General features: G+C 35.9%; 1 protein-coding gene across 3 annotated transcripts in view; it reads left to right on the forward strand.

Annotated features, from left to right (window-relative positions):
• The window catches only part of TECRL (trans-2,3-enoyl-CoA reductase like), a 132,115-nt gene that overhangs the window by 65,154 nt on the left and 48,798 nt on the right, over nt 1-18,163 (forward strand). For 2 of the 3 annotated variants that reach the window (XM_033214557.1, XM_033214559.1), the window contains exon 3: nt 15,730-15,774. The exons of the other annotated variant lie outside the window; for it this stretch is intronic. In XM_033214557.1, coding sequence (XP_033070448.1) covers nt 15,730-15,774 — 45 coding nt within the window. The remainder of the gene's footprint in view (nt 1-15,729; nt 15,775-18,163) is intronic. 3 annotated transcript variants of the gene reach the window in all.

An 18,163-nucleotide genomic window follows, 5' to 3' on the forward strand; every position in this document is an offset into this window, starting at 1 on the left:
TTAGGTTTTTTTGTTTGTTTGTTTTTGTTTGTTTTTTTTGTAATTTCCAAAAAACCTCTAGTAAAGGAATTGCATTTGAACACAAGATGGAGTTTTGCAATTTTGTTTTCTCTTCAATCTGTACTCCTGATTGGAGGCACCAGACATTGTATCCTGAAGAATCCAAGATGTTCTCAGGACTGAGGTAACTGGAACAAAGAGGAGGGATCTCTTCCATGCCATTACCTGCGCAGTGGACACTGGATATTTTCCCTGGCAATAGCATCACTTTCCCAGGATGTAGAGTGGTCAATGTCACTGGAAACCATGTGAAATTGTATACAGGAAGAGACATGTTCTGAGCTACAATTTTTAAAAAAAACCCCAAAGATTGCTCAGACAAAGAACAGACCAGAATTGGGGAAGATAGTGGAAACAGGAACACGGAAAGAAATATGTTAGAATAGACTCTAGGAGACTGAAGTGGGGTATAGACCACTGTGATGTCAGTAGATGAGACAGAAGTGATCAGATTCTGGGTAGATCAAAATGACACTGCTGGAAAAAAGAATCCCTGCTGCATTCGATGTGGCACGGAGGTAGGATCAAAACTAAAGAGTGAAATAACTTTCCACATTTACCTACCAGAATATCTGGAAGAATGGCAATGGTGAAGTTACATGGTTTGGCTGTGGGTACCCACGCAAATCTTGCCTTGAACTGTAGTCCCCACATGTTGAGGGTGGGAGGTGATAGGACCTTGGGGATGCTTTCTCGAAACCGTGCTGTTCTCCTGATAGTGAATGAATTCTCACAAGATGGTTTCATCTTATTCTGCCATTATAATGGTTTCCTAAATGGCAGTTTCCTCTGTGCTTTCTTTTTCTCTCTCTTCTGCCACCTTATGAAGAAGATCCTTGCTTCACCTTTGCCTTCTGCCATGATTGTATCTTTCCTGAGACCTCCCCAGCCATATACAACTGTGACTCAATTAAAGCTACTTTGTTCATAAATTACCTCGTCTTGGGTACTGTTTTATAGCAGTCTGCAAACAGACTACTACGGTAAATTGGTACCCGGAGTGGGGCACTGCTATAAACATAACATGAAAACATGGAAGCAACTTTGGAACTGGATAATGAGTAGAACTTCACACAGTCTAGAGGGCTCAGAAGAAGACAGGAAGATGTGAGAAGGTTTGAAACTTCCTAGAGACTTGCTGAATGGCTGTCGCCAAAATGCCAGAGGACTCTTGGGAAGGCATGATTTGTTTTGAAATGTGAAAAGACATGAGATTTGGGAGGGGCCATGGGGTAAATGACATGGTTTGACTCTGTGTCCCGACCCAAACCTCATCTCAATTGTAATCCCTGCATGTCAAGGGAGGGACCTGTAATCCCCACATATAGAGAGAGTGAGGTTAGTGGATCATGGGGGCTATTTCCTCCTCACTGTTCTTATGACAGTGAATGAGTTATGATGAGACGTGATGACTTTATAAATGGCAGTTTCCTGTGTGCTTTCTTTTTCTCTCTCCTGCAACCTTGTAAAGAAGGTGCCTGCTGCTCCTTTGTCTTCTGCCACGACTGTAAGTTTCCTGAGGCCTCCCCAGCCATGCAGAACTGTGAGTCAATGAAACCTCTTTCCTTTATAAATTACCCTGTCTTGGGTAGTATCTTCACAGTTATGTGAAAATGAGCTAATATAGGAAGTTATAAAGGAGTCGACTTTAAGGACATTGGGCATTAAATTTATGAACACATTTATTTTGAGATGTCCCAGAATAAAGTTGCCACATGGGCAGCTGTACACATTCCCATGCCATAGAAATACCTATGAACTCTAGGAAGGGCTGTGTGGTATTTGAGGATATGTTCATCCACTTTTTTCCAGATAAGTCAGTGTTCTTTTATGTGACTCAAAGATTCCTGTATCATGTTGGAATGCTGGATTATTTTGCACTGTGGCCTCACTGCATTGATGGCATGGAGTGGAAGATGAGGAGGCAAATTTTTGAACAGACTATTTATATAAGAATGTCACAATTCAGGATTGCAAAGGCAGATCTGTGCATTCATATGGCCCATTCTTGTGAGATACTTGTCCTTGACTTAAAGGATATTTTTCACCTGACTGAATGTCCAATAACCCAATTCTGGGTAGAAACTGTACAGACGTAGGCACACATAGAACAAACTTCAAGTACAGCAAAATTGTCACCAGAGCAAGAAGCAAAACAGTAGCGATACATTTTTCAGAAGTAAGGACAGGGCTTAGTTTGTAAAGCACATAAAAGCAAACATATGAAAAAGTCCTTCATATCCAGTAGACTGGGAGAAACTTACAGTCCAGTGCTGCAGTACCAGGCAACTCATGTTCAGGGAAAGCCACACTTAATCATCAAGACAATGGGTAAAATTCTCCAGAGCATCTCAGAGACATTCACAGCAGCTGCTTGCGTCACAGGTCTGGAAACCTAGGAGAAAAAAATGGTTCTGTGGGCCTGGCCCAGGGCCCTCCACCGATCTCTGCAGTCTCAGGACTTGCTGCCTTATGTCTTAGCTACTCCAGCTCCAGACATCACCCAAAGGGGCCAGTGTACAGCTTAGGATTCAGAGTATGGAAGCCCCTAGGCTTGGCAGCTTGCACGTGGTGTTGAGCCTACAGGTACACAGAAATCAAGAACTGAGGTTTGGGAACCTCCACCTAGATTTCAGAGGATATATGGAAACTCCTGGATGTCCAGACAGAAGTCTGCTATAGGAGCAGAGCTCTCATGAAATACCTCTTCTAAAATAGTGCAGAGGGGAAATGTGGGGTCAGAGCCACCACACAAAGTATTCACTGGGGTACTGCCTAGTGGAGTTGTGAGAAACGGCCACCATCCTCCAGACCCCAGAAGGGTAGATCCACTGACAGCTTGCAACATACACCTGAAAAAGCCACAGATGCTTTTTTCATGAGTTGAAAGATGACTGTTGAATATTTTGTAGCAAGAAAGTATTTTTCCTATAACAACATCTAATGAGATGAATAAAATTATATTTATTAGAATTCATTTTTGTTAAAGAGTAAATTTGTCTGGAAAGAATGTTTTAAGTAAGCCTGTGTGTATTTGTGTGTGTTGTGTTTATATTCTTGTGTGTGTGCTTCTGTGTGCATGTTTAAAATAAAAATCCGCTGAATACTTTGAGGGATATGATAATTTTTGTTGTTGTTGTTGTTGCTTTTGAGGCACCCAGTATGGGGAGTCTTATTACAGTGGAAGAAGATGATACAATGTGTAGTCGAAGTGGAAAAGATTACCTGAAACCATACAGTTCTTCTATATCAGTTGATCTACACAGGAGAAAGGCATTAGGTTCAACAGGACCTTAACTATGGTCTGCTTTTGACTTAGAAAACCTTTAACTTCTTTATGGACAATGTTAATTTCATTTGACTTGTGATGGATTCATTTAACCTCTGTGTCACTCAGTCAAGAGCTACCTGTCTCACATTGGCCTGGTCTGTGAAAGAATAAATGTATTATTATTTAAGACAACAAAAACAGGCAAACAAGAAACAAGATGGAGAATAAAAATCTTTCTGAAACATTTTCAGATTGCCATTTTGTTTTTCTGTTTTCTCTTACCAGTTCTTCTTTGCTGAGAGCTATGGTTGGTAGCGTGCATTTACTGTGTAGTTTCATTCAAAGCCTTAAAGCCATTACATTTCACGTAGGAGCTTTGTTTTAAATTACACCTTAATTTTAAATTAAACTTTGTTTTAAATTTAAATTAAATGGCAGATGCCGTTTTCAACACTCACCATTAATGTTTGTGCATTTGAATAGTAAGCAAGTGTGAAGTCTCTCACCTCAGCCTGTTTTCCAATCTGAATGCAGATAACTCCAGATGCTGCCTTTTCCATAATTTATATAAAATGTCATAAATTGTGTCTTTTTCACAAGGACAGAGCTTCTCAAAATGTACTAGGAACTTCAGACTCCTATATCAAAACTAAACAAATATAATATCAAATATCATGTCTTTATATCTATCTATTGATCTAACATATATCCATACAATTTGATAGATGTATAGATATAGAATCTTATAGATAGATACAGACATAGGTTACATAGAGATATAAATATAGATTATATTTGTATCATCTTATATGTATAAATGTTACATATGGAGCTATATATACATAATACATATGTATATATGTGTGTATATATGAGTTTTTTCCTATGATTTTGTCCTATTACTCCCTACTCTAAATGCTGACAATTAAAAAAAAAAAAAAAATCAGTGCAAATGGTAACCTACCTCATTTGCATTGGGTTCACTTATTTCACATTTCACAGATATTTATACACAGATTACTGTGGGGGAGGGCAGGGATAGACCCCTTCCTCTCATCTGTTAGTATTTATTTCTTACATATTTTACGTTTTCAGGCATTTTTTTAAAAAGCTTTCTATAGATTACAAATGAAAGCAGGATAAAATGTTCTCCACAAGCCATGACATTTTGTTCATACTTTATTTTTTCTCTCTGTAGATCTAAAGTGTGTAATTGAGGTTAATCTTTTGGCAAACTGAAGTATCAACAATCAACCAGAAAGATTTTGAAAGAAAAGCATTTTTTGATGAGTTGAAACCTAACTGTTGAATAATTTGTAGCAAGAAAATATTTTCCCAATAACAAGGTTGAATGAGATGAATAAAATTCTATTTACCAGAATTTATTTTTGTTAAAGCATTAAATTTGCATGGAAAGAATGATTTAAGTAAGTGTGTGTGTGTGTGTGTGTGTGTGCGCGCACCTGTGTGTGTGAGCATGTTTCTCTTAGTGAGAGTAAATAAATATCCATTTAATACTTTGAAGGATATCATTATAAATGTTTCTTTGATTTCTTTCCTGTTGAGCAACAACTACATTTTACTATAAGAATATGTTTACTTGGTTTTATAGTTTGCTTTATTTGTCTCTATAACTTTAATTAACTCATGCAAAATTGGTAAATAGGGTAATGATATCAGTATGATGTGGAATTTACAATTGTTTATATACCTTTCTTTGAGCATAGTATCACTTTGCACCACCAAGTAACAGTAGCTGAGCACAAACTATACAACATAAACATGGAAAGATATAAGCTATTAATATACACTGTATCACAATATCTATTTCTTACCAAACTCCTTTGACCAGGTGCTCTTAGTAATGTATTTTGTCTAATTTCCCTTTTTTTTTGTTAATTTGATCACTGGAAAATCATTCTTACACATAGTTTCATCACCCTTTATTCCCCCTTTTTAAAATAAGGCAAACTATATTTTCTGTTGAATTTTTTATTAGAAACATAATTTTAACTGTACTATTGTTTTTATTATGACTATTGCTGGTTTTGTTAGTGATCACAACACAGAGTTGTAAAGAATTTAATTAATCTTTCCCTAACTTTATGTTTTTATAACCCTGTATTTTCATAGTATTTTTTCAGAAAATATGTCTCAGGAATACATATACCATGTTTTAGCAGAAATGCTTCCATCTGTACAAATGACCAAAAGTTTTTAATGTTGCTTTAAAACTACAATTTAATAGTATATTTAATGAGTTCTTAATAAATTTTTTTGTAATTTGACATAATATTACATTTATTCCTCACAATGTCCTGAATAGATAGATATTTTGTGGCCTCCATTTAGTTTTGTTTTTATTGTTCGTTTCACAGATGAAAACACTAAGATTCATGGAAGTAATTTACCTGAGAATAATAAAACAACAATAGAGCATAATTTCAGATTTTAAGTACATTGAATGTGGACAGACTTTGGCGGTTAAGCAGCAATCACCTTCTCTTCAGAGAGGGAAAGGATTATAAGTAACAGACTCATATTTAACTAAAATCATAGTATATATAAATATAAATAAACACACACAGACACACACACATACACACATATATAAAACTACTACCAAGTCTTCTTCTAAGAAAGGCTATATATTTACTTAAATGTTACAAAATCACATCACACATTCTTTAGTGTCATGCAATCCTCTAATCACTGCATATACTAGTGGTGATCAAAATGATCCAGAATACTTGTTCTCATGGAAATTTCACAACAGTAATGAGAAATGTACACTAAAAATCGTAATAGACATAAGTAGCTCCAGATATAAAGACCAAAAACAGGGAAGTGGGGAAACAATAACAGGGAGAAAATACTAGGTTCTACTCCATCTGGTAGTATTTTTATGAGATTTTTAGGGTGTTGCTTTTCCGGCCGGAAACCTGTGGCTAGTGATGCCTTTGCCTAAGTTTTCCTTGGGCCTACTGGGCTCATTCTGCCCACTCAGCTTGGCAGGCCACACTCAGCTCATGCTACTGGCCTGCATCCCACACCTCCAAGGGAAACTGAAGTCAGGTGTGGAGTGACAAGGGGTGTGTGAGTGGGTGTTGAATCAGGCCACTGCACAGTCAGAATGCTGGCTCCTGCCACAGGGTGGGCACCTCCAGGTGCCAGCATGGGTGTTAGCTCTCTGTGAGGCTGCAGTTGGACCAGGCGCACCACAAGTTGCTTCCCCAGCTGTCACCGGGGAATGTGGTGGCACCCAGAAGCTTAGAAATGCCAGGAACCACAGGGGCCCAAAAAGGGAGTCACAGACCTGGCTCCAGAAGCTCCCAGGTCTGAGTTCCCTAAAGGGCTGCAGCTTTTCTTTCCTTCTCTTCACCTGCAACATGGCAAGCAAGGGGCATGTTTCAAGTCCCTTTTTTTTTTTTTTTTTTTTAGATGGAGTTTTACTCTTGTCACCCAGGCTGGAGTGCAACAGTGTGATCTCAGCTCACTGAAACCTCACCTCTGCCTCCCAGGTTCAAGTGATTCTCCTGCCTCAGCCTCCCAAGTAGGATTACAGGCCTGTGTTGCCACTCCCAGCTAATTTTTTTTTTTTATTTTTAGTAGAGATGGGTTTTTGTTTAGGCTGGTCTCAAATCCTGACCTCAGGTGATCCACACGTCTCAACTTCCCAAAGTGCTGAGATTACAGGTGTTAGCTACCTCACCTTCAGCCTTAGTAATATTTGGTGGGTCTTGAGTTCTTGTCTGGCAAACAGCAAGAATGCAGTATGAAGACAAGTGGAGGGTGGGCAAGATGAAGAGGAGCTTTATTGAGCAGTAAAACAGCTCAGAGAAAGCCCATAGGAAGAAGCTCATTTCTGCTGTCAGGGTGTCCCAACAAGTAAGTGTTCAGCTCTTAGCAGAGCGGAGACCCTGGAGTGGGAAGCTCCTCTCCGTGGGCAGGTTGTCCCATCATCTCTGCAGCTCTCAGCAGAGAGGAGGTCCTGGAATGGGTTGTTCCTCTCTGCAGGCAGGTCATCCCGTTGTCTTCCAAGCTCTCAGCAGAGAGGAGGTCCTGGAATGAGTTGTTCCTCTCTGCAGGCAGGTCATCCCGTTGTCTTCCAAGCTCTCAGCAGAGAGGAGGCCCTGGAATGGGTTGTTCCTCTCTGCAACTGGTAGTTCCTGCCTCTGCTCAGCAATGCCTGAGCCTGGGGCTTTTATGGGCCTCAGAGGGAAGGAAGTATATGGACAGCCAAGGGAAGGCCCAGAAAAGTCACCACAAGTTCACACTCCAGTTTGTGAGAGTGGCAGCCGGGTCCCCATCCTTCAAGCACTTCCTGGCCTGAAGATGGGGCCTTACGAGGAACTGGCCACTTCTGCCCAGGAGCCTGTCTACTTCTTACTGCTGTTTATGGTGCTCAGGCTGTTCATACAAAGGGGCATCTACACGCCACTGCCAAGCTGCCCTCAGGACCCCTTTGGCTTCCCTCCCTTGCTTGTCAGTGCCCAAAGTCCAGAGGGGGCTGAAGCAGCAGGCAGGAGGGGTCTAGTGTGTCAGCACTGCTCCAAGTGTGCACAAACCCAGACTGGCTGTCATAGTGCCCAGGCTCGGTCCCAACTTTGCTCTGAAATTGGAGTGGGCATTGACAGCAGAGAGAAGCCAGACAGCTGGAGCAGACACTTCCAAGACTGTGAAGGCAGTGGGACCTCCCCAGACCTCTGAGAGTGCAGGGATTCCTGGGCCTGCAGCCATGATTTGGGTGGCTACAGCTGTGTCCGGCGGGCTGATTGTCCTGCCTGCTCCATGGAGTGAGAGGCTGGGGCCACAGTTTGGATGGCTGCAGCAGAACCCAGGGAACTCCTGCCTCTACTCATAAGGGGTGAGGCTCCCGCTTGTGCGTGGCTTCTGCCAGCTCGATGGAGCATGCAGTCCTGGCTTCACCTCCCTACTGCAGCTGGAGTGATGGCAACTACAGATGACCTGCTGCTGCCATCAGTATCAGGAAAATTCTCTCTATGTAGAGTCATTCAGTAACTCAGAAAGTCAAATAGTTGAGTAAAATGAAGTTTACAGTTGCCAATAGTGAGACCAAGAGAGAACAGGGCAAAGTAGGTCTGTTCCTCAGGTTGTGATTTGTTATGGATCCTAGAATTGAGTCCAGAATAGCATGGAATTTAGGAGAAATGAGGAATTTATGATAATGAATATAGTAGAATAATTCTTGGAAAATCAAATAATATTTTAGAGAGAATTATTAGTGTAAATAAGCAGAAAGGAGAGATGGTGATTATGAGAAGATATTTGAAATCTCTATTTTGGGCGTAGTGCATTTCTTTGAGTAAAACTCGGAAAGAGTTGCAGAGCAGTGAATCTTCAGATTTGAGTACATCAAGGACCTAAAGGGCAGAAAATTAAAGTGATATTAAAATCACCAACATTGATAAGTAAGTAGTGGAGGAGAGGATGTTCTGTGCTAAAAATATCAGTGATTTATGTGGAAAGAACATTACAGATAGCAATTAGAATAAATAATATTAGATAGTAAAGTCTAGTGATATGCATTCCACAAGGAAAATGGAAAACAAATGTTTTTAAAGCAGCATTTAATAAGAAAAAGGACTCCTAATACTCTTTCTGACAATCATGTGAGTTTATTATGAAGTATAAATACCAGTTGAAGAAGAGGAAGAGAAGTTTTATATTACAGCAGAACAATGAAGGAATCTCTGGAGTAGAATTTGATGATTTAGAAGACAGGCCATGAGTACCCTAAAGCAGCAATCCCCAGCCTTTCTGGCACCAGGGACCAGTTTCATGGAAGGCAATTTCTCCACACACTGGAGGTGGTAGGGAGTGGTTTCAGGGTGATTCAAGCACATTACATTTATTTTGCACTTTATTTCTATCATCATGATGTTTTAATATATAATGAAATAGTTATGCAACTCACCAAAATGTAGAATCAGTGGCAGCCCCGAGCTTGTTTTCCTAAAACTAAACGGTCTCCTCTTGGGGTGATGGGAGATAGTGACCACCACGCATTAGATTCTCATAAGGAGCATGCAACCTAGATTCTTCTCATGCGCAGTTCACAATACGGTAGGTGCTGCTATGAGAATCTAATGCTGCCACTGATCTGACAGGAGCCGGAGCTCAGATGGTAATATGAGCAATGAGGAATGGCTGTTAACACTGATGAGACTTCGCTCACATGCCCATCACTTACCACCTGCTGTCCAGCCAGGTTCCTAACAGGCCATGGACCAGGACCAGTCTGTGGCCCAGGGGTTGGAGACCCCTGCCTTAAAGTATATTGGAAAATCTCAGAAGGTATGAAGAGGTGGACAATCAAGTCTGATTAGTGTTTCTGCAAAGTAAAATTGGGAGGAGTGTCACTGAGGTAAAGAATCCTCTGGGAGACTTGCACAGCAGATATTATCTAATGTAAATGGGGGCATAGATATGATGACCAATCTTGCTTCTTCCTTAGATGATGGTGGGTAATTCAGTGATCAAACTGGTTCCAAATTTTAACCAGTGAGCGTAAAGAAATAGTTTGGTTGCAATCTGTATGCCCCTCTTCCTGCCCCACATAATTCTTGCTTTGTGCTTTGTATCACAAAGAACCAGCTTGTTGCTTTATGCATCCTTCCTTCATCCTATATTTTATTGTATAATTCAGAGTTTTGTACAACTTTACAATTTTCCATTTCTAGAAGCCTGTCTTTGTTTTCCTATAGAAACTTTCTTCTGCAATTGCTGATTATATTGTGTTAGAGCACTCTATCTTTCTTATTTGAGTACTTGGTAATAGTAAACTCTTTAGCAGTTACATTGTTTTTCAAGGTCAGCAAAATTATACACATTTTGGTGCTGGTTTGAGTGTTAAACATCCTTAGTTGTTGAGGATGAGAGCAGAAACAGTTTTCTCATTTTTCAGATAGATAAACACTATCATACATCTCATACTAAACCATTAAATGTCTCACTGGCATCCTTGGTTTCATTCTGGCTTGATCACTTAATTATGTAGGTAGCATTTACAAGACTGAAAAGAAATGGTTTACAGAGAATAAAATGGTCCATTTAATTCCAGTGAAGTACTGTACTAAATGAATCATTTTTAACAAAATAAATCCAGCTAATTTAACTATTAAATCAGTAGCCAGTAACTTTAGCACATCAAGGAAGAGTTTTGGCTAGTATTTGATGTTTATTTCTTAAGAAGAAATACAAGAATTCATGTACCTGCCCCTTTTCTTAGATATGTAGGCTTCCACTGTTTAGGAGAATAACAATTCTAATAAAATAAGATATTCAAAGTGATAATGCAATTTACACAGGACATTCACTCATGCCATGACACTTCATATTTAGCATTTCGTTCCCCAATTAACACTTCTTATTCCTTAATTTTGTTTTGCACATTCTTCCTAAATTTTCAGGATGGTTTAAGGTCAAAGAATACTTCTCATTTTGTATATTATGGTTGTATATATTTTTTGTATAAGCACATACATTATTAGTAGCACTATAATCATATTGTATAGAATCAAATTATAAGATATTCTGCTTTTTTATATAGAATTATCCATATGTATGGCAGAATTTGACTCAATATTGTGTTATTTATCTCATCCCTTTCTCTTGAAATCAATTTCTTTTTCTCAAATTGGTCCTTTAGATGTTAATCTAATGATAGAAAAAAAGTGTTCTATTGACAGTAAGACTTGTTAGTTTAATTAAACTTGTCCTTATTTTACATTTTATTTCAATAGTGTTTTATTTAAAAGCTATTTGGCCAATATCTTATATTGCTCTTTAGAACTCTTCTATTAGTTTAATTGCCATTTATTTGTTGGTAATATTTATGATTTTTTTGTTATTTTTTAATCTGTCTTTTAAAAATATTTTCTATTATTGTTTCAAACGTTTTAATAATTATATACTTACATCTGGTTTTCATTAAATATATATTCAGTATATATGTCTTGTCATCATACATGTCTTTAATTATATATATATCAATATATGCATATGTATACATTTTATTTTATATATGTATATATTACAGTAATTCTTTAATATTTATCTTGATATATTTTGCCAATGTTGGAAAACTCTCAGCCACCATATCATTCAATATATAGATTTTTTACTTTTCTTTAACTTTTTTATTCTCACATGTCATTTTCACATATATTAGAATGATGTACTTTTTCATTGTTCATCATGTATATATCATACACCTTTCCCGTTTCACATATTTATCTCTCTTTGCTTTAGTTGGGATATTTTCTTCCAACTTCCAGTTCACTATTTTTCTCTCTACTTTGAGATGATATCTTATAAACCCATTTACTATACTTTACAGTTCCAAAATGTCTGTGTTTCTTTCTATAGTTTCTAGATTTCCAGACAAATAATTCTGTCTTGTATTTTATGTTTATATCAGTCATAGTTATTCTTAATTGTGTATGAAAACTTTATCTGAATTGTTGGTGAAAGTCTATAATACCTTTTAATTTCCCCCTGGTTTTTCATCATGTCTTGTCTTCTAGCATTCTTCGTTATATTTTATTGAGGCCTGGTATTATATATGAAAAAAATTAGAGGTAATTATAGGATCTGAATAAAGAAGCGATCTCATTCCAGAGAAGATTTACATTTGCCTCTGCCAGCAGTAAGGCTGGACTTTGGAGGTTACAGATCACTTTAATTCAAACAGGGATGGAGATGACTTAAAATTGGGCTTAATTTCCTTTAAGAATTGATTGATTTCTGATTCATCCTTCCTTAAGGGTAATGACTGAAATTGTGAACTTTTACCAGAGTTTTCCTTTGTGCATACAGTTTGATTTTTGTCCCATTAGGCTCATAGGTGTGTGAAAATCCCTGCTCAGCTTCCTCGCTTCTTAGCTCCTTCTTCTAATATAAACAGATACCCTTAGTGGAATGGAGCTGTAGTTGCTGGACTCGGCTTTCTGAGCGTCCTCTGTCTCCCAGATCTTGGTTCTCTAATTATTTTTATTTTTCTTAACAACTCTGTGGAGATTTTGATAAAATATTTTCTCATACTTTTTCAGTTGTTCGCAGCAGGAGGGATGGATGAGATGGAATATGTGGTTTGTCATTGCAATTAATGGACTTTTTTGCTTATTGTTGTATATGCCTGTGAACATACATCATTTAATTTTGGTCCCTATTTCTTTTAATCTATCTTTCATATTTTTTTAATCCCTTTGTCTTTCTGCTTTCTGAGTAGTTTCTTCAGGCTTATCCTTTCATTGACTAATTCTTCTGCTTGTTCTGCATGACTACACCATCATTCCACTACATTTGAATCATAAGGTACAAAAGGTTTTATTTCAATAAATTTTATTTGATCTTTTCTCAAAAAAGCCTGTAGGTTTTTGCAGTTCTAATATTTTTGATTCTTTTTTTTTCTAAATCTTCCAATCATCTTTAAGTGATTTAGGTGACTTTCTATGAGATTCCATATTTCTGATGTTCTCTGGAGTGAATCTTATTATTTGTCATGTCCCTGCACACTTTTTAAAGGTGGATTAGTTTTTATATGATTCTTAAAACTTAAATTGCAATTTTATCTACTTGAGGGTTTTAGGCTGTGTTACCTAAACTGAATGAATGGTCCTGCAGTAGGTTATCTTTTCTAGGACCAAGTGTCCCAGAAGTATTACAGCTTCAGACCACCATTAGTGGAACACTACTAAAGTTTCAATGAGATTATTCCAAAAACCTAACAATAATATTATAATATATACTTGAGCATCAAAACTTAATATGGCACCAGTGGCTGTTTACAAATTCTCAAGGGATACATGTTTTCTATCTTTGAACAGGCAGAGATTGACATATTTTACCTGTATTGAAGGTGAATTTCTTTCTAATTATCTCTTTCAATTAAAGATGTTTATTTGTGCATAGGAATCACAAATACTGGCCTAGGACTTTATGTAGATTCCCAATGTGCAAGAAAACCAAAGAAATTGTGTGAACCCCAAAACTTACTGAATTATTTCTCAGGTTCTTGATTATTTCCTATCATTGGATTTTCCTTTTTTTGTCTTGGGATCTCTATGCATAAAAGTTATATTTTATCTAGGAATACTAGTTATATGCAGTATCTATATTGCCAGAAACAAAATATGTGCATTCTTCAGGATGTGGTATTTTTTTAGAATAGAATTGTCATTCTTATTGTATTGACTGCATGCTTCAGATTTAGTTAATAACAAATATAATTCTGTTTTTCTTGACAACTCAAATGTTTTCTCCCATTAATCACTTTATTTGGGGTGAGGATCAACTGTGGTCTAATACGAATTCAGTGGTATTCACCTTTATTATTTCTTTCTATGGGATAAAGTTTTGTGATTAATTAAACTTTTATTTGGGGTAGAGACAGCGTCTCATTATATTGCCCAGGCTGGTCTTGAACTCCAAGGGTCAAATATTCTTTCAGTCTTGGCCTCCCAAAATGTTGGAATTACAGGTGTGAACCATCACGTTCAGCTGATTAATTAAAATTTATCATTAATGAACATCTTTTTAACTTGAGATATATTTTACTCCTATTATAATTTTAACACCACCCTACAGGTTATCAACATTTGAACTTTTGATCAATATTGAATTAAATTTCCACCTGAGCAATGGCCATATATATTCTGTCAATCATTAAGTATCCTTAAGAGGTCGTTAATGTTCAGTTCCAAACAAGAGCTTTGTACGGTCTTAAAATTACAAGAGACAACATTTAATTCATTTTAGTGCTCATATTTCAGAAAATAAACTGACAGGTTTTATTTCTGTAAATCTGTTAAGACTTCCAGACACTTCATAGTTGTTCGAACATTGTTGCATTCAATGCATAATCAGGTGTTGCTAAGCAGCACGCTGTAACTTTATTATTTTAGGTAGCATATAAACATATTTTGGTTACTTTAACCCATGATGGGTGTTTCTCTGATTTTTCCCTCATTTTTAGTTTCTCCTTTTTCTCTTTCCTCAACAGTATAGTAAAATAGTAAAGTAGAACCCTCAATTTTCCCTTATAAAATAGAATAATAATTTTATGTATCCTTCTGTGGGCTTTAAACATTTATTGTACTATATTCAATCTTTCAAATATTTGTTCTTTAAAAAGTACTAATAATTGAGTATATTAATTTGACTTCATATCATGGCTATATTTGGGGTATTTATTATTATTGTAAATGCATTGAGAAGTTGTAATCAAAGCAATATAATTTTTAACCAAATAAAATTATTTGGCTAAGGAAAGTCATGGAGTTTTATGTTTTGATTTATTAGTTTTAGGAAAATAACATATTTTCTAGATAGTTAAATTTATTTCAGTGTATGCATTTACAATACCCACACATAATAGACTTTAGAAGGTAAAAGATACAATATATTCTTAAAATTACCCACATTTATCTTTCATCTGACCTTCCTCTTTTCTTTCACCTAATAATATATTACCTACTAATAGAGGCTCTGTCCATGGTTTCTCATTTCCATGAAGTACACTTATGCCTTTCTAGTCCTGAGTCATCTCTGCTTTCTCCCATGAATGTATTGGAAAAAAAAAAGATAATAGTGGAAAATTCCTTTAAAAATACTCTTTTTAAAAATTTATTATATATGTGGTAAATTTGTTTAAAGTTTAATCTCAAAGAAGTAAACTTTTAATGGAGACTTTAAAATGATGGTATATAATTTATTTTAAGATAAAGTTATATTCTGATAATTGTGAATCAACTCTTCATTATGGCAGTGTATAATAAAGATGATTTGATTTTTCTATAGAGATATAATTATTTAGTGTTCTCTTTATTCCTAATGGTAGTCTAAAGAGAAAATTTCAAGTGATGTTTCTGCTATGACCAATAAACTCATAATATTAAAAGTTAATGATACATGTAATGCTGATAGACATCTTAGTATTTACTCTTGATAGAGAAAATAACCCAATTTCAGGTGCAAATATTAGACAAATTTTAAATGAGATTAAAGTCCCCAATTTTAAATGAAATATGTTCAAGCTTTTTATTGATGAAAAACTTACATAGATTGAAGTGCACAATTCATAGGTTGTACTACTTGATGTATGTCCAAAACCTGAACACATCTATGTAACAAGTCCCAAGATCAAAAAGCAAAAATTTATCACTGTTAAAGCTTTCTTCGTGCTTTCTCTCAGTCACTATCCATCATTGTTGGTCAGCACCCCATAAAAGATAACCACTATTTCTATTTCTGACACTAGATAACTTTATTTTGTTTACTTCCTAGATCTAAATTGTCTTCCCATGGAAACAGTTAGTTTTATAAGCGATAGTTACACTTTTTCTGACAATTAAATGTTATTTCTCATTGAATAGGTCCAAAATGGTACCCTTCTCGAGTTGGTCTGCAGCTAGAATGTGGTAAGCAGCATTTTTCACTGATGTGTTTATTTAATTTAGAATCCTTTTTCTATTTTCAAAAGCTGACATTCACTTATCACTTAGTAAATATATAAATATTAGTATTATTTAATTGATTCTCCCAACAAACTAGAGCTCCACTTTTATAAATGAATAATTTAGTCTCAAAGAAGTACTTTTTTACATATTCACTGTCCATGAGTTTTAGAAGCAGATTCTGAAACTAAAATATTTTTGTCTGTGAAGCTTTAACTGGTCACCTTCTCATTCTACTGCCCCACAACATATTTTTAAGGTTAATGCTTACTTTTTTTTCATTTTTTTTCTTTTTCTTTTTGCTGTTATAAAGCAGAATAAGTGATATAAGGAACAAAACTAATGAATTTGGAGAAGAAACGTTATACTCACTGTTAAACCTCAAGTTTCTCAGATTTTTAAACCCTATGATCTCAAGAAATTTATCAACAAATGCACTTAAAAATGGCTCCTACCAATAATTACTGCTACTGACACTACATTGATTTTATTTTAAAATTGGAATTTTACATTTTCATGAAAGCTGTGGGTAGCATGTACTTTTTTCAGGATAGAGTGCTGACTTAGTAAAAGCCTTTAATAGTAAATCTGTAGGAGATACCTCTTAAGGAATTTCAATCTCTCAATTTTTCATAAATGATGAGTTGATTTTTATTTTCTATTGCTTTTCCTAATATTTAGATTGTCCTTTCTCAGGTATTACATGCACTTAAAGACAAATGATTATTTTGTTGAGTCTCTCAAAACTGTTATGAGTGTTTTCATTGCTGTCTTAAACATGTAATCTTTCTCTGAGACCTGTGTGTTCAAAACAAACAACTATGCAAGATTTCTAGAGGCCACACTTTTTTGATTCTCTCAAATTTATTTTTGCTCCAATGTTCAAGACAAATTCCCAACTACCTAGAGTTTAAGAAAAAAACATTATTGCCTCATTCTTTTTTTTTTTTTTCTTTTTGCCTTCATAGGGCCTAGCACATTTCAGCATATAAATGCCTTTCAATACATGGATGTTGACATATACAAAATGAAATTGACTCTTACCCAAAGAAGCCTCAAAGAATGTCACACACAACATTGTCAAATGTAACTTCCATTTAAAGGACACTAAAAAAGACTGATACATTTCTGTTAGTTCAGTGTTCTGGTGAATATGACATATTCCTTTTCTCCCAAATTTATTTACCTGGTTGAGTGTACCAGGGTGGGACATGAGATGAGTAAAATGTAGTTGTCTACGTGTCCTTAAAAAGGAATGCAATAATGTATTTGAAAAAAAGAGTCAATTGATTTAGTGAAATATGGTGCAAAGAAATCAAAATCCAAAGCTCACTTGGATTGATTCAGATTTTTACATTTGATTGATTCTCTCATAGTTACTTGCCTACAGAGTCTTCTTTTATGTTGCAGAACTAAAAAAACACTTAAATCATTTTTAAAGTGTTAGAGTTCATATGTTTATAATGCATATGATGATTGGCACAGGCTAGTTGCTCCATCAATCTTAGTCATAACTATTAATATTAAGAAGAAAAAAAGACAATACAAAAAAAACAAGGTCTTAATATTTATACATGTTTGCTCACAAAATATGCTTACTAGAATCATGGATCTTCTATGAATATTAGAGACTTCTATAGTTTCCTCACACAAAAGAAATCTTTAAAACAGGAATAAAATAGCAAGCATTGTTTTTCATGGGTAAAATTTTAACCAGTTCTTCAGCTCTGTATCTCTGCTGAACTGTGCTATATTTAGCTGAACTTGGCGAGGTTCATGCATGCAGCTGCAGTGAGCTCCTGGGCTGTTAGGGAATGATTGGTCTACAATAACCACAACTTTCGTGAAATTCCCTTTGTTCTATGTGGTCTCTCACCTCTCAGCAAAATAGTTTGGACTTACTCACAAGCTGGGAGTAGAGGTATAAAAATGAGCAGAGATACTAAAGAATTGTTGAAGCCCAGGTTTGGAACTAGTAAATGATCATTTATCCCACAAGTCACTAGTTAGCCCATATTCGAGGAGTGGGAATATAAGGACAGCTCTCACTGAGAAGAACTATAAGGTCATACTGTATATGGTGTAGATATGGTGAAGAATTTCAGCTATTTTTACAATAAATCTGTCATATAATCTGGTAAGTAAAATGTTTTGTATCTTCCTATCTTTATTCATATGCTTTATAATGTCCTGGAAGGACTGGGTAAAATTTTTAATGTTTAAAATCATTGGATTTCTACATAGAAAATATAGAATTTTTTTCCATCACTGTTTCCAAGCAATACATCAAGCTCCATCCATATCCTTTATACAATAGTCTTGAGAAACCACTAGGTTTGTGGTTGGTTGTGTA

Source organism: Trachypithecus francoisi, unplaced genomic scaffold (assembly GCF_009764315.1).
Source record: "Trachypithecus francoisi isolate TF-2019V2 unplaced genomic scaffold, Tfra_2.0 Lachesis_group1, whole genome shotgun sequence".
NCBI classification, from domain to species: domain Eukaryota; kingdom Metazoa; phylum Chordata; class Mammalia; order Primates; family Cercopithecidae; genus Trachypithecus; species Trachypithecus francoisi.